At 37.6% G+C, this 26664-nt stretch overlaps 2 protein-coding genes across 20 annotated transcripts in view; one reads left to right on the plus strand and one right to left on the minus strand.

The window, feature by feature from the left end:
- Positions 1–18853, minus strand: part of TMEM87A (transmembrane protein 87A) — a 41826-nt gene extending 22973 nt beyond the window's left edge. For both annotated transcript variants that reach the window (XM_070469073.1, XM_070469072.1), the window contains exons 1-9: positions 18710–18853; positions 17355–17415; positions 13721–13806; positions 11450–11563; positions 9327–9380; positions 9189–9233; positions 6286–6403; positions 2237–2298; positions 1286–1469 (exon numbers count right to left, since the gene is read on the minus strand). In XM_070469073.1, coding sequence (XP_070325174.1) covers positions 1286–1469; positions 2237–2298; positions 6286–6403; positions 9189–9233; positions 9327–9380; positions 11450–11563; positions 13721–13806; positions 17355–17415; positions 18710–18853 — 868 coding nt within the window. The remainder of the gene's footprint in view (positions 1–1285; positions 1470–2236; positions 2299–6285; positions 6404–9188; positions 9234–9326; positions 9381–11449; positions 11564–13720; positions 13807–17354; positions 17416–18709) is intronic.
- GANC (glucosidase alpha, neutral C) overlaps positions 18812–26664 on the plus strand; it is a 66837-nt gene continuing 58984 nt past the window's right edge. For 8 of the 18 annotated variants that reach the window (XR_002316412.2, XR_002316416.2, XM_020906787.2 and 5 more), the window contains exons 1-4: positions 18983–19264; positions 19628–19935; positions 21259–21321; positions 23250–23358. Coding sequence is in view for 15 of the 18 variants with exons in the window: in XM_020906787.2 (XP_020762446.2) it covers positions 19907–19935; positions 21259–21321; positions 23250–23358 (201 nt within the window). In the remaining 3 variants the exon portion in view is untranslated. The other 10 variants (XR_002316414.2, XM_020906794.2, XM_020906791.2 and 7 more) reach the window with 4 other exon arrangements.

The following is a 26664-nucleotide window of genomic DNA, read 5'->3' on the forward strand; positions in this document are numbered from 1 at the left end:
AACATTGATATCAGTCCTACTTGAAAAGAATACCAATTCTGCCAGTGTTTACAAGTAGAAGCTGATATCATTTAGGATCTTCCTCACGTGGAGGGTAATGTGGGTGTGTCAACTTACTTTCCCTCTCCACCGCCCACTTCACTAAAACCTCAGAATACCCTGAAGTGAAGTGAAGTCACTCAATCATGTTCGACTCTTTGCGACCTCATGGACTGTAGCCAACCAGGCTCCTCCGTCCATGGGATTCTCCAAGCAAGAATACTGAAGTGGGTTGCCGTTTCCTTCTCCAGAGGATCTAATTTATAGCATCTAAGGAGAATTCTTCCCATTTTAAAAAAACTGTGAAATACAGCACAGAAAAGCACAAAACACAAACAGAATTTTCAACTCTTTTTTACATCTATTATTTTCAAGCCATTTCAAAGACTAGAGAAAGTTCTAATTAGTATATCTTACAATAATAGTTACTAATAATTAAATGAAAAAAATAATTATACGGTCTGATGAGAGAACTGAAGCTATCAAAAAACACTTCAGTACAAAACAATTTCTATTATTACCTGTTCACCTTACTAAACCACAAATACTCTTCTATTTTCATGGTATTACTATATTTTACCAAATAGATACAACCTACACACCTCTAAGGTAGCTTTGAAATCAAGGTGTGTCTTACAATCAATGGCATCTTACAATTAAATTGGTAGTATTTACTTTCTTTCTTATTTCTTAGATGCATGTAATAATGGTACCTTAAAAATCAATAGCAACCAAGATTCAATAATGGTGAAAATATTCCCAAAATGGCCACTACTGTTGCAACTTTTGAGAGTATATTTCAATAAAATTATTCTTAAATCTTCCCTGGTGGCTCAGACGATAGTGTCTGCCTACAATGCGGGAGACCTGGGTTCGATCCCTAGGTCGGGAAGATCCTTTAGAGAAGGTAATGGCAACCCACTCCAGTACTGTTGCCTGGAAAATCCCACAGACGGAGGAGCCTGGTAGGCTACAGTCGATGGGGTCGCCAAGAGTTGGACATGACCAAACGACTTCAGTACCGTACCTTACTTTTTTTTTTTCCATACCTTACTCTTAAATCACTGACCCCACAAGTTAAGAGATTAAAAACAATTTCACAATCACAGTGATTCTGCTTAAGTTGTTCTCATAATCAAGTAACTAAGAAGCTACACCTACTTAATGACTGCTGACCTTGGGAAAATTGTTCTTAAGTCTCACCTACCAATCACTCACCAACTGGCAAACATTTTTTGGTACATACCAGATTCTCCTTTGTATCGGATGTTTTGAAATTCTGCATAGAAGACAGCTTTCTCAAGCATTCCCAGAAAGATGACAGCACCAATCCAAAACTGAATTCTCAGGAGATCTCTCCAATAGCAAGCAGACCATGCCAGCCACAGAACACCAAACAGGACATATACAATACACATTACCATGAAAAACTGTCATCAAAGTGGGTAAAAGAAAAAAAGAAGGATTAGGGCCAAGAGCCAATTTAGAATCTATATATAGTAGTCTTAACATATTATAAAAAATATACATATTACACATTCTATTTAAGAAATTATTCTTTATTTCTGTGAAGTTCAATACTAAGATGAAAAAATTGTCTCCTTTTGGGCAGAGGGAGACTGCCTAAGGACCTGTCATCAAGAGTGACCACTCTTCTGTATTAAAAGGTTTTTTTTAGCTCACAATCAAAAATTATTTAAATGAAGACAACACATAGAGAAAAAAAGACAAGGCAGGGTTAGGATACAGCTGAAGGCTATGAAACACCAGAGTAGGAAAACTATAAAAGTACGAGGAAAAAACAACAATCATGAACAAAAAGAAACCTGAAAATAGATTAAGGATGTTTTCAGACAGACACAGACTGAAAAGGAGAAAGCATCATCATTTAGTCATACTAAGTGGGATCAGAAACTACAGAGTTTTAAGTACCCCATTTTGGATTCAAGAGATGTCAAAAGTGAATCAGGTATTCTCCAACTATAAAAGTCTACAAGTCATTGAATTCTTCATTTTATAAATGAGAAAATGAGGCATGGAGGGGTTCACTGATACTCCCAAGACCATATTCTAGTAAGAAGTAAGTACAGAACCACAAGCAGTATTTTCTAAACTGTTCAGGAACAAGTCTTTAATACTGCCTCGAAACAAGTTAAACACATTTAATGCTGAGGTTAAAGAATTTAAGTTCACTTACAATCATCAGTGGGTATTCTTCAAGCGTGAGGTATTCATAGGGACCTTTCACTTCAACAGTCACTGCCAAAACACAGTCCTCAGAATTAATGTAAAGGATGAAAAAATTAAACAGAAACATCATCTGATATTTGTTTGATGGAATTAATGAAAATTCCATTGGGTAATTTACTTTTAACCATTTCAACCATGAAGTGTTCTGATGGTTCATGCTGTGTCCTGCACAGGTCTCTGGCTCCATCACCATTTTTGCTAGAGAAGTCCTCTCTTCCCACACTCATGTCCTTTAAAGACCAAACTGAATGTATTTCATCCATAAAGCCTGGTGAGCTGCCCAACTGGAGCTATTCCTCATCTCTAAACTCCAAACATACTTCACATATGCTTTTTCTCACATCTCTAACATGCTTTGCAAAGTACAGGGCTTCAGTTCTTCATTCTGTCACCCTCTTTGCCTCTTCTCTCTCCTGACCTGTTTTCCTATTGCTTTATTTCTTTTTTACCTACTTCAATTTTACTTAACTTTCCTACTATTAACATATCATTTTCAGAAAATGCTTAATAACAACAAAGTGTTTAATGAAGCAAAACAAATGACAGTAACAATAAGGATGTGAAAGACAGATCTGCCTTACTGAAGTAAAACTATGACTATTTTTAAATTGTAACTGATAAAAACTACCTGGATAAAATTTAGGTATGATTAATAAATAAACTGTTTTATCTGAAAAGTGACATCTATCTCCAGATACAGACTATGCAACAAATATTTCTTACTAATTTTTATCAAGCAGAAAGGACATACCATTATTAAAAGAAAGACCCAATACTTATATGAAGAAAGGAGCATCCCATATTAGCAATCACAAAACTTTCATAGCCAAACTGGTTAGTAACCTAAACCTTCTTAATTTAATGAAAGAGTAAATATAAACACTTTGTAAATATTTGTCACATTCTCTGTTTACTCTACAGGAGAAGTCAGCAAAATACAGTACATGGGCCAAATTGGGCCAAGCATTCCGAAGTTTTATTGGAAAACAGTCATATCCACTTACTTATATACTGTCAATGGCTATATTTACACCACAGGGCAGAGTTGGGTAGTTGTAGCAGAGAGAACATTTACTATCTGGCACTCTAAAGCTAATCTCTGCCCTATGCTAAAATATAACATACATTTTCTGAGCACTTACCATGTGACACACATTATGGAAAATATAGGAGATGGAAAGATGCATGTTTTCTGCCACCAAGTGGATTACCATCCCCAGATGAGAGGGAGTTGGAAAGCAACAGAGAACTGTCCCCCCAAGCCAGCCCCAGAAGGATGTATATTTTCTACGACAAAGTAAAAAGCCATCTAGGCAGAGGACATTACATGATCAAAGAAAATGATCATGGTTGTGAAAATGCAGGATACATTTAAAGAACATGTAGTTCTGAGACTGCACATGGTACTATATAGTAGCATTTTGACACAAGGCAGAAGAAGGTAAACTTGAATAATCTGTGAAGTTTTCTAAGTCCTGCTGCAGAATTGAACATTTTATAGGTAACAGAAGATACCAAAGGTTTTAATGAAGGGAAAAAAGAAGATAAAACTGTCTTAGGAGAATTTTAGGGCTTCCACAAGGTGTAGTTAAGTTTTGAGTATCACCTTCTTAGTTCCAAATGACAGATGGATAAAGCAAAAGCAAAAAAAGAGAGAGGAAACAAAAAGGACATGAACTTGAAATGATAAACAGCTCCATATATCAAAACAGAATAAAAACGTAGAACAGCGCCTGAGACTGAACCCGTGGTCAAGGTGGACTCTGGGTCCCAAAGCTGCAGTAGTTGAGCATGGAGCTTCTACTAGATCACTGAAAATAGCAGGTGTTCAAGATAAAGGGGGAATAGAGTCATTTGATGAATGAAGAGGTTGAACTGGAGGGAGCAGGGTTTCTTCTCCATCCTTTTCAAAGAAAGAAAGTTCAAAGTAAACACTAGCAACTGTTCAATGAGGCTATTGCCCATTAGAAAGCCATGGGTCTGGAGGATATACATATGCCTTGGGTCCAGAAACTGCCAGGTCACCTCTGGTTTGCCTAGATCTGCTATATTCCATATTATTATGGAGAATAAGACCCATCTCTGGTCTGGGGAATTAAACATTCAATACAAGAATCCATAAAACAAAAGTTTAAAATTAAGTCAAATGAAATAAAGAATAAAAATTAATGAAAAGACAATGAAATAGGAAAATTAACAAAGCAAAAAACTGGTTAATTGGAATAAAAATACAGTAAAACAGAATTCTAGAAAGATTTTGCAAGTTAAAAAGACAAGGCATAAAAGCAATATTAAGAATAAAAAAAAATTTTTTTTTGGTAAAAGAAATATCATTACTAACTTTATGCCAACAAATTTAAAATCCTGAATGAAATGGAAAATTTCTCAGGGGGAAGAAAAAAAGAAAAACCCCAATTCAAGGAAAAATAGAAAAACTAAAATATTTATTACTATTAAAGAAAAAAAATCAGTTGTCTAAAATCTTCATGGGGAGAAAAACAACATCATCAGGCCAAAACACTACCATAAGTGAGTTCTATCAAACCATTTAAGGAATGGATAATTCCATCCTTACCAAAACTGTTCAACAGAATATAAAAACAGGGAACATTCTTTGATTCATTGCATGAGATGAGCTATAACCTGAACATCAAAACCCACAGAAGACACACAAGTTAGGCCAATTTACTTTGAACACAGTCTAAATAAAATTCTGGAAAACAGAATCAGGGTGTGTGTGTGTGTGTGTGTGTGTAATAGAAATTTACTTTGAACATAGTCTAAATAAAATTCTGGAAAACAGAATCAGGGTGTGTGTGTGTGTGTGTGTGTGTAATAGAAATTTACTTTGAACATAGTCTAAATAAAATTCTGGAAAACAGAATCAGGGTGTGTGTGTGTGTGTGTGTGTAATAGAATCCAGGTGTGTGTGTGTAAAGGCCAAACAAAAGAGAATCCAGCTGTGTGTGTGTGTGTGTGTGTAATAGAATCCAGGTGTGTGTGTGTGTGTGTGTGTGTGTAAAGGCCAAACAAAAGAGAATCCAGCTGTGTGTGTGTGTGTGTGTGTAAAGGCCAAACAAAAGAGAATCCAGCTGTGTGTGTATGTGTGTGTGAAGGCCAAACAAAAGAGAATCCAGCTGTGTGTGTGTGTGTGTGAAGGCCAAACAAAAGAGAATCCAGCTGTGTGTGTGTGTGTGTGTGAAGGCCAAACAATGGCACCTCAGAAATTCAAGAACAGTTTAACACTAAAAAATCAGTTAATATAATGCATCACAGTAACAAATTAAATGAGGAATCTATATGATCAATTTAATAAACTTGATTAAAACATTCCGTAAAACTGAGTATTCATTCTTAAAAAAAAAAATCTTGAAACAAAGAATATTTTGAAAAATCTACAGTAAATATCATACTCAATGGTGAAATGTGCCAATACTGCCAAGATGGCCACCATCATTGCTTCTATTCAATATTCTACTTGAAAAGGCAGGGGAGGGAAGAAAACTGAAAAGAAGGAAGAAACAAAAAAAGAAACTACAGAAAACAAGACTAATTAATAAGTTATTGTAAAATTCCAGGTGATGATTCCCTGAAATGGGTGGCAAAAGTAGAAAGGAGAACAGTAAGAAAAACTGAGACATTAAAAAATAATACAAGTCAATTAATTTAAAAATGTCCAAGTCTTGACTTAGTAACTAAATTTTAACTAGTCTATTGAGAACATGATACTAACTGAAAAAGTTAAAAGCAGGAATATCAAATAAAGGGAAATGAAATCTAATATCTATAATACATAGTAATAAAATATAAGTAGAGTACCTAAAACTGTATCTTGTTCACCCTGGATGCAGAAAAATGTTAATTTCTCTCCCTCAATTTTTCTACTTGACAACATTCTTCGTTTATTCCCTCTTTAAAGCAATTTGACATTACCCACCATGCAACACAACCAGATAGTAGTAATACAAATGATAAAAAATAACAAAATATACTTACTGGTAAAAAGATTACTTCGTGAATTTTCTTTTGATGATTCCTTGGAGGATGATATGCCAACATGTACAATAAAAATGTATGGTGCATCTTGCCAAGTTTTCAATGGATCATGCATTACCTACAGTGGAAAGAAGACATCAAATCTTTCAATCTTAAGAATTGGGAACACAGGTTAATTACAAAATATAAAATTTCATTCCAAAGTGTGCCTAGAAACATGGTCGATTCCTTCACTTTTACTTATTAATACAGTAGGCAAAACAGGCTTACAGTGCATATATAATAAAGTAGGTTAGATAATAAATTATTCACATATGACTTTTTTAAACGAGGGAAACAGCTTAAATCACTAAATTGAGTCTCTGTTGTAGCTCAGCTGGTAAAGAATCTGCCAGCAATGCGGGAGACCTGGGTTCGATTCCTGGGTTGGGAAGATGCCCTGGGGAAGGTAAAGGCTACCCAGACCAGTATTCTGGCCTGGAGAATATCATGGACTGTGTAGTCCTTGGGGTCACAGAGTCGGACACGACTGAGCAACTTTCACTTCACCTCACTTCACTTTTAACCAAGTCATGAGAGGATGCCAGGTTGTATTTTACAGAGATATCCCAAACTAAAGAAATTTAGTTTAAATCACCTGGAAAAAACCACAAATGATGACATCAGTAACTTATAAACACCAATTCCTGAAACTAATTCCCTTCGTTCAATGCCCTTCTCAGGACCACCACAGTTTCTACTAACAAGGTCTTACATTTATATAAAATATTTGATCTTAGCTAGGCTATATGAAAAGCCAAGAGTCACTGTCCCCCAAAGTCAAGGAAGTAGAATTGATAGCCACCATGCTTGTGAAACTGGTTATCTGTTCCAAGGCCAGTTAGTCTGTGCACAGCCTTAGCATAAAGCCACCAAAGGATTTGTTGCCTTACATACCAGAGAGACTGTGGACCTTCAGAAAAGCACAACTATAACAGAAAGACAAGATAAACACAAAAAATGCTTGGCTACTTCTTTCTCATGTCTGAAAGGAGGCAACACTACTTAGACTTGCAATTTATTATTTTCAGGTCTTAAAAGGAAAATTAAGATTTTTACTTTTAAGTTATTGAAGCCAATGTTCACCAACACAGAATTCTTCTGAAACCAGAAAAAAAGATCTAAAAACAAATATATCTACAAGAATATTCACTACAGCACTGTTTCCAACTGCAGGATAATGAAACATAAAAATGTCCAAAAACAGATAATCTAACAAATTGTAACATATTCATATAATAAAATTCTATGCAGTCATTGAAATAACAATGCCATACAATATTTACTGAACAGGAAGGCTGTCTATCTTATATTGCTAAAATTTTCAAAAAGCTGCAATATGGTACATAAGATTCTAATTTTTAATGCAAACAGACAAAATACTAGAAGATAAATGTTTATAATCTATCAGTGTGTGGTATTATTACAGAAGATTATTTTCTTCTTTTCACTGATGTATATTTTCTAAATATCTGACAGTGAACAAGAAAAAGCCTAATGGATGCTGTTTAAAAAAAAAACAATTTAATGAAGCTTGCCATGCCAAACTTATTTTTAGGTTAAAATTCTGTACAGCTATAATCAGGGTAGGGAGAGTGGGGAAAACTCCAGAATGGCAGAATAAAGACCCCTGAAAATACACTCACCAGTAAAAGCAACAAGAATATGGGCAAAAATTATCAAAGTCAACTGAAGACTTGCAACCCATCTGAGATCTGTTTCTTCAAGAAAAAGCACCTGAATTTCAGCAAGAAAAGCAAGTCTGTAGTGTTTTTGTTCACCGTAACTTCTTGACCTTTTTTCTAAGCTCCTTAAAACCAAAGTTCTCACAATTTTAACAGCTGTGAAAAACAGCAGTTTGGCAGCCAGTGGAAAAGTCTGGTGGTCCCCTAAAGCCTATTCACCAGAGCTGTCTGTTAGGTGATGAAAAGCTCCAGTCTCAGGGTATATCTTTTACATGATCTGATTTCAGAGCTCATTCATGGGAAAGACCCTGTACTCAGGGAATTTTTCAAAATACTCAGCAGCAACTGTGAAAGATCACAGCTGCCTGAAGTGACATTACCAGATGAGGCTATCAAGAGGCTGACTAAAAACTTAAAAGGAAAATTTGGAAATAAGATGTCCATAGGCATTTTGAAAACCTTCAAGATATTCCTGGAAATCTAGAAGGCTCCAAGTACACTTAGGGCTGGGCACATATGTGCCAGACGGTGCACATGTGCCCAATCAAGACCTGAGTAGGCCCTAATTACTCACCCCCACTGATCTCGAGGCTCTATACAAGAAGCAAGTAAAAGTTAAGACAGAGTTTTAAATTGTAAAAGAAGCCAGACATAGGTCACAAATTGCGAGAGAGAGAACAGTGGTTGCCTAGAGCTGGGGGAAAAGAGGAATGAGGACTGACGGCTAATGACTACATGGTTACTTTCTGGGGTGATGATGTTTAGAATTAAATAGTGATTGGTGGTCACATAACTAAAAACCTCTTAACTGTGCATTTTTAAAGGGTAAATTTTGAGATAACACTCTTCCAATCATATTCTATCACAAGATAATTTTAGATGGAATTCTGGAGTTCAAGGTTCTTTCTTAAAAGTTTCTTACTATTTACAAATAATATTTATAGGGTGGTAATTACAAAGCAATATAGACTGATTGTAGCAAACATGGAAAATACAGAAAACACAAAGAAAATAAAAATCACTCACAATATCATCCAGAGATAGCCATTATTAACATTTTGGTATGTAGCTTCCATTCTTAAGTTTCTTTTTAAAAGTAAGCATAAGATAAGAATTTAAAGTAAACAAACATAAGAACACTAAAATGTGTTCGATGCCCTAATTCCCTACCACACTTACAGTTTTGTCTCCAGTAAAGGTAAGATTTGTTCCATTCTCCTTAGCCTGAAACAGGAAAAAAGAGAAAAAAATTAATTTATTAATTAATTCAGAATTTCTACTTCACTCTCAGAAATACGTAACAAGAAAAACAATTACCTCCTGTCTTTCTCCTAAAAGAGGCAATCGATGCACAAAATCTCCAGAAAAGCCCTATGAAAGATGAATAAAACTAAAATTAAACATGTACAATAGCAAAACAAAAGCAGAGCTTAAAATCCACAGAAACAGTTAAAGCAAAACATAGTATAAAAGTAAACAAAATAGTATGACATTAACAGACAAAATATTTCCAATTAACCACAAACAAGTGAATAAAACCTTGCTGGGAACTAAAAAATAACAACAAACCAAACTGGGCACTCAATTTTTCTGTAAGATTATAGATACTGTCATTCTTGACAAAACCTTAGATGGAAGATACATAAATAGGATAAATGGATATCACAGTTCCCCTCTTATTTCCAAGGGTGGGGAAACTGTGACTCAAAGCTATAAAGCTTTAGATACAGAAATGGGATCTGAACTTAAGACTCTCAACCCTAGGATCCATTGCTCCTTCCATCACAACACATGACATGCCTGTTAAAAAACCTCCACTAATTACCCTTCTTTCCAGTTATCAGCAGAGGAAGCATTATCCTTCCTGAGTAATTAGGTCATGTTACATTAGACTGGAGGAAAAAACCTTATGAACAAGGATTTATGCCAAAATCCTAGAAAGCTTATAGCAGATATAAAGTAGCGAACCTTGGGAAACAGTATATAATAGGTAACTTTTCACAATCAAATCCAAGAAAGCCCAACCAATCCTCCTAGCCTAAAGGATAAATTTGAAAAACCAAAAGAAAATCCCCTACTCAACATCATATTGTGACTAGCTTTCTTTTTCTACCTTACTTCTACTATTCTAAAGCTATTTTCTTTTTCCTTCAAGACTGTAAAATCTATACTATGGCAAGAATGCAACCCATGTATTGACAGTTCAAATTATCAATTACTTCATTTGCTCATCAATTATTAAGTAAAAGAGTTCTTACTGATAATCTTTATTTGCAGTAGCTAGAGAGAAAGCCTAACTTTCCAAGAACTCCTTGCCTCTTCAAGGCAAGCTGCTAAATAATTTGAAGCAGCATTTAAGTGCAGTAAGAACAAAGCAAAGGCTATAGCTAAAATAACTATTTTCAAACCTATAAAATGTATAAATTTATCCTATCAAAAAACTGGGGTCAGATCCTACTTCTAAGAAAAGACAATTTTTTAATAAACTCCATTTACATGATTACATACATGTAAGCATACACGACATTGGCAATTCCCTGGTGCTCCAATGATTAGGACTAAGTGGTTTCAAAAGCAGGGGTCAGGTTCAATCCCTGCTCAGGGAACTAAGATCCCACAATCACAAGGTAAGGTGAAAAAATAAAATAATAAATAGAATAAGATATACAGTATAATTCACCTCTTCCCCTTTATATGAAAAAGGTGTAAAATTCAATCCTTTGATTTCAGGTCTATAGTAGTAAAATCTAAAAATGTTGATTTTTCTGAGGACATATCAACTAGATGAGATAAGAAGAGAATTAAAAAAAACGAAAGTTTCAAAAGTCCATCAATGGATGAATGGATAATATAGTACAAATGTACAATGCAATATTATTCAGCCTTTAAAAAGAAATGAAATTCTGATACATGCTATATGGATGAACCCTGGAAACTTTTTAAGTTAAAGAAGCCAAAAAACAGTGTATGATTTTACTTCTCTGAGATATCTGTAACAGTCAGAGTCATGGAGAAAGAAAGCAGAATAGCTATTACCAGGGAAGTGAGAGTAGGGGGTTGGCGCTATTATTAATTGTTACAAAGCAACCACTTAAGATGATGAAAAAGTTCTGGAAATGGCTAGTGGTGACAGTGGTACAATAATGTGAATGTATTTCTGTAACTGAAAGGCACACTTTTAAAATTGTTAAACTGGTAAATTTTATGTTATGTATATTTTACTGCATTTTTTAAAAAGTGGGGCTTTGCTTTTCACACACAAAGGAAAGCGCACCCTCTCTTTGATGAGAATATTTAAGTAGCTGACTATGTACCAATCAGAATGTGCTTCTAACCTATTTCTGTCAGAAGAAAGAACTGAGGAGAAATGACATCACCAAAAATACAGGTATCATATTTCTCACCTCTTCTAGTTCCCTTGAACAACTATCAAATATTACCTGTGCTTTAAAGAGTTCACTGCAGTTCTGGAACAATTTTGATGATGTTTCATATTTCCCAGACAAGTCTTTTTTTTCCTTAAGGTTTTCCAAGTATGCGTCCACTTCCTCCAACTGGAAAATAGAGAAAATACCAAGTATTTAACTTAGTTTTTATATGAAATATTTAAAAGATAACAAATAGATTGTCTTCAGTACAAAGATAGTTTTAGATTTGCTATTTTTAAAATTAATATCAGATAAAGACTATACATTAGTATTCAAGAATCGAACAGTACTCAAGTACAGAATTCTAGTCTATGACTCAAGAAGGGTAGGTCCTCTAAAAATTCCAGGAAGATTTGGGAAACTATCAGAGTCCAGAGGGTTTTGTTATAAGAAAATATATTTACAAGAGTTCCTTGACTAAATTAACAATACCAACAACAACAAAACTTGTGCTTATAAGCTAGATAAGCCAGAGTACAAAACTACTGCAGCCATTCACAGCCCACTATTAATACTCTGAAAAAGTTCATCATTTTTGTGGCTTCATCAGTTCTGTGATTTTTCTCCCATACCAAGATCTCTAATCTCACTCTGTTTTTTCCTAAGCTGCAATTTCACACTTCCAACTATCTGCTTATTATTTCCATAATTCTGTCCTGTGGCAATTCAAAATAATTTTTACATTCTTAACTCTACTACCCATGAGAACTGAATCTGCTAAGCTCTTGACCAGGTTTTATCACAATCTTCATCTGTATGAACTTTTTAACTATAAATTTAACTAGTGATGGACTGATTAGGAGAAAAGGATCAATGATATTTCAAACAATACTCTAGAAATACTTCTCTCTAAATTTTTTAATCCTTTTGGTCCTCATCATGGGGCTTCCCAGGTGGTGCTAGTGGTAAAGAACATGCCTGCCAATGCAGGAGATGCAGAAGACCCAGGTTCGATTCCAGGGTGGGAAGATCCCCTGGAGAAGGGAATGGCAAACCACTCCAGTATTCTTGCCTGGGGAATTCCAAGGACAGAGGAACGTGGCTGGCTAAATTCATGGGGTCACAAAGAGTCAAGACATGACTGAACAACTAATACACACAGTCCTCACCCTATCAACCTTACCCGATGTTCTATAACAAAAACAAAACAGTCACCAACAAAACCCTAATACTGGGTAGAAATTCAAAATGCTTAAGGTTTAAAAAACCAACTGGATGGTAGATACTTTTTAAAGACTAGTACTTTATTTTTCAAAAGAAACCTCAAGAATGTAGGGAAATGTAAAAAATGAAATGATACAAACAGCTGGATAAAAACAGAATGAAAAATCTATCCAGGAGCTGTATATCTTCAATGCTCATGTACATTGTACTGTAGCAATTCTGAAAGTGTGGTCCATGGACACTTCCATGCATCTAAGAAGGCAAAACTATTTTCATTGTTCTCATCTATTATTTGCCTTGTGCTGACAGTGCAAAAGTAATCATCCAATTACCTGAAAATACTATTAAAATACCATTCCTTTTCCAACTACGTATCTGTGTGAGGCCACATTTTGTGCATACACTTCAACCAAAATGACACATCACAACAAATTGAGTGAAGAAGATACAAGAATCTAGCTATCTTCTATTACACTAGACATTAAATAAGAAGTGAAGAAGTGAAGTCGCTCAGTCGTGTCCAACTCTTTGCCATCCCATGACTATAGCCTACCAGGTTCCTCTGTCCACGGGGTTTTCCAGGCAAGAATACTGGAGTGGGTTGCCATTTCCTTCTCCAGGAGATCTTCCCAACCCAGGGATTGAACCCAGGTCTCCTGCATTGTAGGCAGACACTTTACTGTCTGAGCCACCAGGGAAGTTCATACATTAAATAAAGAGATCTGCAAAAATACAAAATAACACCACTGTACCCAGTTTCTCGAAAATTAATTATTTTTCATTAAAAAATGTGTTTTATATTAACATGCAATGAGTCTATCATTGCTATTTTAAAATAAATTATATATATTTATGTATTTTTGTTTTAATTTCTAATATAGTAACCCACATGAATAAAGGCTTTTTTGGGTATCTACAGCAATTTTTAGGAATGTAGCAAAGTTCTGAGACCAAAAAGTTTGAGAACTGATAGCACAAGTGTGCCTGCAAATTGGAAAATATAATTCCAGTTCCAGTTATTCTCCTCCATAGCTACATGACACTCTCTCCACTACCAGGTGGGGATCCAATGATCTCTAAATAAACTCAAATAAAAGTCTGTAATTATATGTTCCATACCTTGAAGTTGTAGATTTCATTGTAACAGTCAGCACTTTTCAGATACCACGTTATATTCAAAGATGCATCACAAGGTTCTCCATCAACTATAAAAGAAGAAATCTCTGTGAATAAAAGATAATTTGATTGCCAAACAAAGTATGTTTCCTAAATTATTACCCCATATCCCATTTCCTGCTAAACCAGGATACTTAAAGACCATCCTTTCTCCAAACAGAAGGTAATGAAGTAATAAATTTCAGTCGTCTATTATCATTTAAATATTTACTAAGCAAAGCACTTAAGTACACAAAGAAACATGGCACTGTGTTAGGCCAAATAGGGGAACAGAAGGGAATAAATTACTGAAGACTCTTAAGAAAAGTCTTTAAAAAGATTCTAGCTGAAGACTCAAGGAATAACAACATTGGAAATGTCACAAGACAATAATCAAAATAATTTCATTGAGGGAAAACTTCAAAGTGTAAACCCTGAGAGACCATAAATGGATACAAAAGAACTATCAACAAAAAGCAAACCTGGCTGAGGAAGGCAGGAATAGCAAAAGCAAAGATAAAAGAATACTAAGATCCTTTTTAAAATTCACCTTAAGTGCCGGGCTCCAGCCCCAGCAGGATCCAGGGGAACTCTCAGGATGAATGGCGTCGGCGAGAGAGAGACACAGTGAGACAGAGCTCGGGGGCTAAGTCTGAAGTTTATTTTTGCACTGCCCCTTTATACCCTTAACAACATCTTTTTTGGGGGAAGTGCATATTGCTTACACACAGGTCATCTCAAAACATTATAGCAACTTGACCTTCAACAGAAACAGGACGTCACCCACATACTTTTCGTTCACAAGAGTCTTTCTTATCATTTGGCCTTCAGGCCTGCTAACATTTTATGGCTTGCACCTGGTGTGACTTAAGCAACTTCAGTAGCCGACCCTGTTTTTCTTGTGATTAATCTATTTTCTTTCTAATAGACGTCATCTCCATGGGAACTAGATAGGATGACGTTATTACGGAACAGAAATGCGAAGGACTGCAAAAACAGCAGATATAGCACAAAACAGGCTTTTAGTCTAAAAGTTAACTACCTGCAAGAAGTCGCCAGCTAATCTCTATCTAAAGTATTTTCTATTAGGCACATTTGTGACTATTATTTGTGGAGCTTTTCTCACCCCGTGGAGGGACCTATATGCTTAATAGTTTCTTTTGTTAGCATACTGTGCTTAGGATGTTTAGAACAATCATGAGCATTTTTTGCAATAGGAGCACACATTTATCAAACAAGCCAGAATGCCAGCAAAAGGGTTTGAATTGAAGCATCTCCTTCATCCCTGGCCCCTTCATAGGGTACCAGCGTCTGGGAGATTTATTAATTAGGGTTTTAAGTTGGTCTTTAATCAGTGAAAGAGGAGCAGGAGAGCTCTCGGCAGGCAACACAAGAATCTGCAGCAGGGCGAACAAGAACAGCAGCAGAAAAGGGGGGAGGATACAGGGTGGGGTAGAGGCCGAGGCCAACCTGGAGGGTCCCTTGTATCCTGAAGGGCCTTGCGTGTCAGGTTTTTTCCTCATGACCTTGTCATGGATGGGATCCTGAATGGCCTTGCCTGTCAGGTATTTTCTTCATGACCTCGTCATGGGTGGGATCTCCCATAATGGCTCCCGGCACTTAAGAGAAGCCTCAAGGAACCTCATGAAATCACATAAGTCTCACATAACTTATTAAACATAATTTGGAGAACAATATCCTAATGAACCAAAGCATGAGTCTGAAGACTTGGAAGTCTATTAGATTCTCAACCTGGGGGAAGTCAGTATTCCCTTTTATCTTCGTTCCAGCAGAAAATGAGAAAACATACTAACCATATATACTTAGTGCAAATGTGACAAAGGTAAACACAACTATACCTAGGAAACTACTTTTGGTTCTTAAGAAGCACACCTAAAATTACAATTTTCTCCTTTTCTCTGTTTGAAGTGGTCTTCTCAAACTAATTTTTAAGTGGCACAGTTTTATAAGGCTCAACTAAAATACACAAAAAATGTGTTGAACAGAATTTATGGAAATGCTAAAAAGGATACTGCAATCTTGTTATGAACTACACAGAAGAATCAGAGAAGAAATTAATTAAACAAAAACCAGTAAGAAAAATCCCCTAAAAAGGAGATTTTCAGGCAAATATAACTGCAAAAATACTACTATTTATGTTAAAAGACATAGAATTTTAGGGGGACCATGCCTCAAGGCTTGTGGGATCTTAGTTTCCCAACCAGGGATTCAACCCTGGCCCTTGGCAGTGAAAGCTCAGAGTCCTAAACACTGGACCACCAGGGAATTCCCAAGAAATACTTTAAATGAATGGCTTTAAGAGACACTGAAAATGGTCCTGCCAATTTCAAGGAAATCTATAGTATACCATACCCACAAAAGCATAAAATCAGAGACAAGATTAAGTATAAGAAAACACAGATGTAATAAAGTGAAAGACAATTTTAAGCCTCAACTCCTCTAAAAACAAAGTAGCATCAACATTTCAAAATATGCAGCTTGGCTAAAAACCACTACAAAAACCTTTAGAACAGAACACAGGGAAAAAGAAACCATACACAATAAAAGGACAGACTAGCATACAGGCTGTCAGGCTATTCCCAAAGACAAAATACTGCTATCCCTAAAAGCTCTTCTTCTCTAATAAGAAAACCTCACAAGCAAGACCAGCGTGTCACAGTAGATTTGATTTAAATCCAACTTAAGTCATTAGCCAAGAGATTATATTTTCATGAAAACAGTATATTCTTCACAGAAATTCTACCTGACACCTCACATCCCACTAGATTGTAAGCTCACTATGTATCACTTCCTTTCTAAAACAGTGCCTCGCACATAATATGTGTTCAATAACTACTTACTAAATGATTAAAAGAATAAAATCATCCAACTGTGACGTAACTTTGCACTTTCACAAGGAGAAATATGCAGAGGAACATACATGGACGATCTGGATTTTTAGTCCTGATCTTGAAATGGAGCTGCCCATGATCATGCATTCTCTAAAAATAAAGCCAGTTTCAAGAAACAAAAGGAAGCTTTTCTTTAATAAACAATGGGGTATTCTGGATTCAGATATAGCGGCTTTCCCACTGGACAGACTGGTTTTGTTCTAAATAATCCCTATTTCCTGGTAATTATCGTTGAGCTTCCTCTTCCAAAGATCCAAGTGGTAAAATACTCCTTCTGCAAACAAAAGCTTTACTGAACGTATTTGTGCAGAGCGAATGGTCTTACAAACCTAGGTCATGTGTCCAATAAACTTCTAACAAGCACACAAAAGCAAAATCAGCAGTTATCTCTATGACTCAGAACAGATTAAAACCCATGCAGTCAACCAAAACAACTTGTCTACTATATACTGCAAACACCAGAAAAACAAGAGAAGAAAATAAAGTTCGCAGAAGTAAGTATTCTGAAGATTATTCAGTGAAGGACCTTAGTTACACTATCTAAGTTTATACCTAGACAGTGCTGAACTATTACATTTCAGAATTTATGTTGAGTGTCAATTATCAGAGGTAGAAAACAGGTAATTTCAAAGTTTAAAGATCACTCAAAAACTCGAATAAAAACTTCATGAAATGCAAAAACTCACATTTCAGGAAGATAGTGGTATTTTTGAAGAGGATCTTTCCAAAACTAAAATAATTTTTCGCCTGCAAAGATAAAGGAGAGATAATTAGCATAAGAATCACTTTAATTCCAAAGGCAGAATATAGCTGAAACAAAAACATAGATTTATAAAATGCTGAAGTTAGTTTTCTTAACACACACACACAAGGCATCAATATCCTTCCATTTAGTAAAATCCAATCATAACAAAACTGCGGGATTTTGCCGCTTGGTGTAGAGACATGATTTTTTTTCCCCACAGGCCATGAAGCAAGGACTCTAAAAGGAAGGCTGCTACAAATCCTAACCTAACTTCAATCTTCCTGGAAGGTATTTCTTAATCAGTTAATTCCCTTTACTCACTAATCACCGTCCAGAATAACCCTTCAGTGCTTCAAATAAACTATTCTATATGCAGACAGCCAGATTTAACTATCGACTATTTTACAAATAACACGTAAATACCTAAAACTGAGAGCCTGAAGATCTTCACAAAATTTATGTTGAGTGTCAAAAGCTGTAATTCTTGCCATATCAAAAACTCAAATAAGATTTAGGTACTATGACCAGTGAGCAGAGCAGAACAAAAAGGCCACTGTGGTTTTAATAAGACTAATGCTTTTTGGCATTTCCAGCCAGCACCTGATTTGTCGGCTCACAGGACTACAGTTCTTACTCAAATGGGGTTTCCAAAGGATGATAAAAGGCAGAAAGGATCAACCAATCTAGTCAGTTGTCCTTTAGAAAGACTAACTTGCCATAAGAAATTTTAGCATACTGTTTATTCCGTTTTGAACATTCTCATGTTAGAATACATCATTTTAAATGCCGAGGCTTCCCAATTACATGGCAAAGCTTATATTAACCATTTCAAAGTCCAAACGAAATCAACCAACTTCGTAAGTAGAACTATCCATTAACAAAAAAGTGAAGAGGAAAAAACCAGAAAGATGTCAATTTACATATACCTCTCATCCAACCCGAGGTCACAAGATTCTGCAAAACTTCAGCTGAAAGAGAAACCATTCTCCACCTACACATCAAGTTTACACGTCTCCAGTCTGTCAATGAAAAGTTCTCTGACTCTGCTAACAAGAAACCGTTCCACAGCCACTCTCCGCTCCAGAAATGACCCTGACATTCCTGCTAATCTACTCACAGAAGCACACGGCTTCCCGCTCCAGGCAGGTGAGTCCCCGTTAGGCAGCTACACCGACGCTATCGGCAATCCCACCCCTTTGGAAGCGGACTTTCGTGGAACCTTCATGGCCTCCTTGGGCCGCCGTAGCCCCACCCCTCGTTCCTCCAGTCTCAGTTGCTCCTGAAGTGAACACTCACCGACGGTATCGGAATGTGCCACTTGGATCTCCCGGCAGCAGCGACAGGTGCCGGCCCTACACTGAAAAGCGACAATGGGGCCGTTCGAGCGCCGAGGAGGAGAAGAATGACAGGCACCACCTGAAGCCACGCAGCCACCGCCATCTTCACACCCGTGGAGTGCCTATCGAGAGCATTTCGCCTTCTTCCGGTTCGTCTCGCCCTCTTCCGGCTTCGCTCTGGGGGCGGGATCATCCGGGTCCTCACAACCCCTGGGGGCTTGTTTGTTTTGCGACTCAGTGGCCCCGCCCTCAGGCAGTTGTCGCGGCTTAGTGTGAGGTTTAGGACCTACTGCGCATGTGTCGTCCTGTCATACCCTAGTCACCTTGGATTGTTAGGATGATCGCCAAAAGCTACCACTGAGTCTGTCGGCCCTTCTCTGTCCTAGCCCTTAAAGGGTTTGGGGACCAGGGAGGAACACAGTGTGGCGTTTGGCTTTCTCCTCCTTCCGTTCGTCCCAGTCCTCGTCCCTTCTGAGTCAAAATCAGCCGCTGGGGCCAGAAGTCTGGGAAAGCCGTAAGTCTGGCTGCTTACTTAGCGTGTAGTAGTGAGTTCTTGGTTGCCAAAAGTATTTAAGCAAACACTGGAGTTTGGCAGTAGTGGAATATAACCGATTCCTAAAATAGATGGTGTAGTCGATAACCCCTTTTAAAAGCCCCTGCTAGTCCAGAAGAATATGATGTAGTGTTTGGCAGGAAAACATCAACCTCCAGCAACAACCGGCCGGCACTTCCTACTCAAAACTAAAAGTCAGGAGAGGTCAGGTCAGTTTTCAGTATCTGTGGCGTGACCCTCACTGAGGGTCACGGAAGCCTCTCTGCAATCCCGCAGGCCAGCTCCACTTCCAGGTTCTCACGCTCTTGATTTTCATCCCTCTAGGGTTCTTTGAGTACACGCCTCCTCCGATGCAAAAACCTTTTTCGGTTCCTAAGGAAGGGAGCTCGTCACCAACCACTCATAACCAAGAAAAAATTGCCAAATAAATCTCTGTAGAAACGCTAGTTGGAGTCTAGAAATCCCAGGAAAAAGTGTCGATTTGTCACTCCTTAAGGACCTGCAAGTCCCAGAAACTTGGTGGTGAAGCGCTGGTTATTTAGAAAGACTGACAGTCTAAAAGACCGCCTGAAACCCGAGACCCCGTGAAGTGACTGGGAAGCCATGGAATCAGCTGAGAAAGAAGAAATCAGGTAAAGGTCCAGTGGTCCAGCAGGGACTGACTCCAGGGTCCGCGGAGGCAGGGGATAGATAGTACCTGAAAACAGCATTCTGGATTTGAAGATTTGATTGATTGATTGATTGCATATCTTATTTGCCTGTTTTATGTTTGTGTACTTAATTTCTGTCTTTCTCAATTCCCCAGGGAGTGCTCGCTTTGGCAGCGCATATACTAAAATCAATTCCCCAGGGAATTAACTGATATTAGTAGCCCCTTATGAAATACTTGCAGGATGGTTAACAAAACTGTGATCGGAACTCTTAATACATGAATTTCAAACATGCTGCTTTCCAAGTTCAGCTAAATACACCTCTTCATATATTATTGCAGAGTTCATTCTTCAAAACTGAAAAGAGATCGCAAATTTCTCTAATCTTTACACACGATTAAAAGAAACGGTGACAGAGATTGAGTCAGTGAACAATTTGATTACTTCCGTGGTAAACCATGGCCAACGGTATTGTCTGGGCTCATTTTCATAATATTTTGAAGTTGGTGTTCAGTCATAGCTTCCTACACAATCATGGACATGCTTATTACAGATGTGTTCATTATGTGTCTCCATGAAAATCACTGTGGTTTTATTTCTTTACTTAGAGCCAGTAGTTGTTTTAATTGGTATATATTAAATACATATACTGAAGTATATATGCATCTTGATCATGTTCTCTTCCAGAAACAGCTTTTTTGGAAACTTAGTTTTAAAAAACATTGGCCCCTAAATTGTCAGCATCATCTTAAAAGCAAAGGATTTTCCTTCTTCATCTGTTTGTATGCTTATTCTAGCACCTTACACATGCCTCTGTTACAGCATTTGTCAGATTGATTTATGATGTTGGTTAGGATCTCAAAGAAAGCTTGAATTCCATCCTTCATATGTTCCTCACAGCCCAACACTAAAAAAGAATATTCTGAAAGTACTTTGTTGAATAAATAGGTGGGAGGGTTGTTTTTATTGGTTTGGTTTGAGGTTTTTTGTTTTTACTTCTTCAGATTTTATTGTATTAATCATAGCCTTCAGTCATTATTTTTAAAGAACCATTTCTCATAAGTGACAGTGCTCTTTTTCTTTTGCTTTCAAAGCAATCCCAGAGCTTCATGTTTTGTTGTCTACCTTGGGTGGTTTACAGAACAATATTGTTCTGCAGCAAACACATTATCGTGTTATGTTATGGCCTTGACACAATTTAGTATCACAGTGATTTATGTCCCATGTTTATAATTAGAAAAGGTACAAAAATTGGATTCACACACCCAGTGTAAAACAGATTTCTTAAAATGTCTTTTTATTTAGTGTTGAAGATGAAGCTGTGGATAAAAGCATTTTCAAAGACTGCAGCAAGATTGCTTTCTACAGGTAAGGAGAGGAAGTGTATGACCTAGGCAAAACAGTTCTGAAAATATTTTGAAATTGATGTTTATTAAATTTTTGAGAACTGATAGACTTTCTGAGGAAAGAGTCAATTAGGAAATTCAGTGATCAAAGAGTTTATTGACAGGAGACTTTGACTTTTACTACTTTAACTTACCCTTGTATTATTTTATAATTAATATGTTACTATTAATTATAATTAATTATATTGTATAGTTATATGTTATAATTAACATTACTATGTTAATAAATCCACTATTTTATTTTTAAAATCAGTGTTTTTAAACTAATATTAAATTTTTGAATCTTTGAAGAAATAATACTTTTACATGGTTCAAAAATCAAATACTATGAAAAGAAACACATTGAAGAGTTACTCTCATTCCTGTCCCCTTTCACGCCACTCCACACCTTCCCTGTAAGTAACCAGGTTTATTCATTTCTTATTTCTCTTTCCAGTATTTCTTTTTAGTGAATGCATATATTCTTTTATCACAACTATGCTTACACCATATAGCTTTCTATCTATGCTTGTATGATCAGTCACTCAGTTGTGTCTGACTCTTTGAGACCCCATGAACTGTAGCTCACCAGGCTTTTCTGTCCGTGGAATTTTCCAGACAAGAATACTAGAATGGGTTGCCATGTCATATTCCAGGGGATCTTCCTGACCCAGGGATCGAACCCATGTCTCCTACCTCTTTTTTTCCCTTGTTAATAATTTATTCTGAAGAGCTCTGCAAGAATACATGGAGTTTGTCCTTTTCACAGCTGTATAGTATTCCATTGGGTAAATGATATTATAATTTATTCAGTCTCTTTCCTCTTGCTAGCTTTGGGTGTTTTCAGTCTTTTGCTGTAATGTCACTGCCACAGTGAAAATCTATACATATCTCAGGACTTCCCTGGTAGTCCAACGGTTAAGACTCTATGCTCCCAATGCAGGGGGCATGGATTCAATCCCTGCTCAGGTGATCCCACATGCCACATGGTATGGTGTGGCCAAAAAAAAAAAAAAAAGAAAGCTATGCATATGTCATTTCCTACACATGCAGGTCTATTTATAGGATGAATTTCCAGAAGGGGGAATTCTAGGTCAAAGAATAAATGTGTTTGAAATTTTAACTATTACTAGGTATCCCTCCATAGAGATTATGTCATTTTGTACTCCCATCACCAGTATATGATTGCCTGTTTCCCCAGAGCCTCAACAAATATTTCTTTAAAATCTTTTTTTTTTTAGTGTCTACCCCTATGTGGTCCTAACACTGAAGTCACCAAACATATCATACAACTCTTCAATTTATTCACACTACTCTAGAGGCAGAAAAATCATATCATTTTAATTCTAAACAGGTACCTTAGAAGGAATTCTATAGTGAACTCCTGGTCACCTTGTCAAACCACTAGATTATATTGGATTTCCACTAGAATTTATTAATAAGTTTCTATTAAAGTGTACATTTCATGTAAAGAGGGAGAGAAATCAATGAGCTAACAAATGTCACCTATGAAAACTGCCCCTTGGAATTTCCATGGTAAGCCAGTAGTTAAGACTTCATGTTCCCAAAGCAGGGGACACTGGTTCAATCCCTGGTTGGGGAACTAAGATCCCACCAAAAAAAAACTGCCCCACCTTCTCAATAAAGGGGACAAAATACCATCCTTGAGCAGTGTTATGGTGAACAATTTTACTAGTACTCTTTTATTTTGTTAATTGTATTAACACTCTTATTAATTTTATTAGCTCTCTAAAGTACTTCTGTTAGTGCCTTATTGAGGTACTAATATATTGCCTGTGCCCAGTTGACTTATTATTGAAGTGAATTTTAATAACTTCCACATGGTGATATAGTCTTTTGGAGGCTGAGTCACAGATCATTCTCAGGCATCTGTATACTTCCTATCTGCAGGCGTCAGAAACAGCTGCTCTCCAAGAAGTCTACCTATCAAGCATTACTGGACTCAGTCACAATAGGCAAAGACAGTGCCAGGTTCCAGATCATCAACGAACCAGCAAAGGTGAGAAAAAATATTTTCTACAGAGAATTCTTTGTTTCTATATTTACTTGGGTTTCTATATTTACTACAAACCCTAGTTAAACTATGTTTGCTTCAAAAATAAACTTTGTGAGAGAAGTCATGCTATCTGTTTACTATCTACACAATGTTATTTTAAAAGTAATATGACTGTCAACATATAATTGCCTTGTATCAGATGCTTTCTTAGATGTTTTACAAATATTATTTCCTTTTAATTAATCTTTAGAAATTATCTAAGAGGTTCATTGCATTATCCCCAATTTTTAGATAAGGAAATTGAAGTCTAAAAGACCACCTGCCCAGAGTCATAGTTAGTAACCAGAATTTTCACCTGTGACTGTAGACTCGGTCAAGTACCTGTGCTCTTTCTATCACTGTTAACACAATTTATACTTAAGCAAGGTCCAGATTCAGTGAATGTCCAAACCTCAAAATGTGATTGAACAAGAGGAACGATGGTATCTACCGTTGGATAAGTCTCAAATGTTCCCTTACCCAAACTGCTTCACTCACAGATCACCACAGTTCTTACATACTGAAACATCAGAACAGTGTCCTAAGTGCTTTTTCTCATCTGTCGGGTTTTCACACTACTTCCCATGGGCTAGTCACAGAGGAAGTGCTGTGGGCTGAGCTCAGAAGTATGGTTATGCACAAGTAGCTGATGCTTCCAACTTGACCCTCACTTCAGATCTTTCCCCATCTTCTAAAGGTGTCCTAAGCTTCTAAGGCCTCCCAGACCAATCTGGTTTAATTGGTAACTCACTGAAGAACATAGGTAAAGACATGTAGTCTCGGTGCCATGACAGCTTAGATAGTAACTCCATCAGCTCACTAACAAATCCCAATTCTGCGGAGCAAACTGAGAAGACATCCCCACTTGCACTGCAGCATTGTGAGCAAGCTCCCTGTGGTGCTGTGTCACATGTTGCATAGCATTACACCCTGGAATCCCCTCAGAGAAGACGGAATCAAAACTGCCCCCACAACGTTAGGGCATTCCCTGTAACACTTAACTTACCCTTCCCTTGTAGCTCAGTTAGTAAATAATCTGCCTTCAGTACTGGAGACCCGGGTTCGATCCCTGGATTGGGAAGATCCCCTGGAGAAGAAAATGGCAACCCACTCCAGTATCCTTGCCTGGAAAAATCTCATGGACACAGGAGCCTGGTGGGCTGCAGTCCATGGGTTCGCAAAGAGTCGGACACAACTGAGCGACTAACTCTTACTTACGCTTAACTTAGCCAGTGAAGTGAAGTGAAAGTGTTAGTCACTCAGTCATGCCCAACTCTTTGTGACCCCATGGACTATATATAGCCTGCCAGACTCCTCTGTGCATGGGATTCTCCAGGCAAGAATACTGGAATGGGTTGCCATTCCCTTCTCCAGGGGATTTTCCCAACCCAGGAAATTGAACCCAGGTCTCTTGCATTGCAGGCAGATTCTTTACTTGTCTGAGCCGCCAGGGGCAGGAGGAGCAGTGGCACAGTGAGGAAAACTACTTTCCATATGAAGTTAGAGTGATTTTAGTCATTTCAAAGATGTAGAATCTTCTGACATAACTTTCTTGCCTGAATTCAAAACAGGGGCTAGAGTCGTATCAACAGTTCTGTGTTCTCTGTCACCACCACCTGTTCCCAACTTCTGGTTATGTAAGGATGCATTTGTGGTAATAGCACACTTTGTTCATTTCTCCTAACTACACTGATGGGATGGTTAGCCTTTCTTCAAAACCTAGTGCTGCTTCTTATACCACTCATCTCCTTCTAGAGGAATTTCCCCCTACCCCACTTGGCATCTGTGAGACCTTTGAGTTCACAGCTTATGGTACCCTCAAAGTCATAGTTCCTTGACTACTGATCCAAGTATCCCAAACTTGGCATCCTTTTGTAGCCAGGTTTTATAGCTTTTCATGGGAAAACATGGGATAGGATTAATTTATTTCCTAGAGAACCAACCACCATTTGCATGTGGTTTAATAGCCAGTACCCAGCCAGGACCCTGTATTCAGCATCAGCAGAAGCAGCTGGATCCAGGAAATGCAAGGAGTCCACAAGAGACCTTCCAGGAGTCAGTATCCCTAATACCATCAGTCAGGTTGCTTCCTTTCACATTTTTCCTATCACTTGCTCTTTTTCCTACTTGTCTCCAATGTGTGTGGAGCTGCAGCTGTCCTGAGGTCAGGGCAGGAATCCCTTTCCATTCTCAGGGAGGTTCAGTCTGCTGAGCACCTTAACAATTCATGTCTAAATGACACATGCTGAGGCAGAGTATATTAAGGCACACAGAATACCAATGTGGGCCAAAGCACAGCTTCTCAATGCAGATCCATGCCAATGAAGTGAGTGGTGGACCCTCTTACACAGCTTCTTAGAAGACTATCGGTGAGTTTCTTTGTACACACCTCTCTTTGGATCCTGAACATGAGGGACAGTGCCATTCAGGTCAGGTGCTAGAACCAGAGCCCACCAGATGCCTTCAAAGGAAAAGAAGCTGTAGTCCAGGAAGACCCATGGGAGCTTGGCACAAGATAGCACGTGATTCAAAAGGGAGCTGAGAAGTCGGACAAGCAAGGGCAAGTGATCTGGGATGTCAACAGCATGGCTCCCAAGACTAAGAACGTTGAGGACCTCGTGGAACAGACTCCACATTCAGTTATTGGAATTAACAGGGCTGTGCAGGAAATCCACACACTCTGATCTCAGGCAAATGCATGCAAGTGTATGTTTGGGGAGATCACCCTCAAATTCTGAGCTGGACTTCATTTTAATGTATTTTTAATGTCCTCCTTGTCACTTAAAATTGAGATGACTAATAGGAACTTAAGGTTTTGTACCCTCTCTGTTTGTTAGGGACAACAAGGATTCAGATAGTAATTTCTAAAGTTGTCTGAACCTGTGTCCTGCTCACTGCATAGTCAGGGAGCCACCACTAGTGGTTGTTTCTGGGACGAGATGGATGTTTCACAGGAGATTTCAATTAGGATATGGTATGAGTATAGTCTGGAGGTTTTTTTAAAAGCTGCATACATCCACTTGTTCAAAATGATAGCTTTTTACTTCAGGTTCAGAGAGACAGAACCCCAAGTCTAGGAGGATCATATTCAGCTCACAGCTGCAGTTCTCAGATTTCACTGATGAGGCAAACACAGCTCTCTTAGTGCCTGCCTACCCCACCCTATTAAAACTCTTAAAGCAATAACTTTGTTGTCAGTGTCTGTTGTTAATTTTTGAAATTTTTCTTCCCAATTCCCTTTTCCCAACCTGCCCCTTTATAAGCAAGCAG

The sequence above is a fragment of the Odocoileus virginianus genome, chromosome 6 (genome assembly GCF_023699985.2).
Source record: "Odocoileus virginianus isolate 20LAN1187 ecotype Illinois chromosome 6, Ovbor_1.2, whole genome shotgun sequence".
Lineage (NCBI taxonomy): Eukaryota > Metazoa > Chordata > Mammalia > Artiodactyla > Cervidae > Odocoileus > Odocoileus virginianus.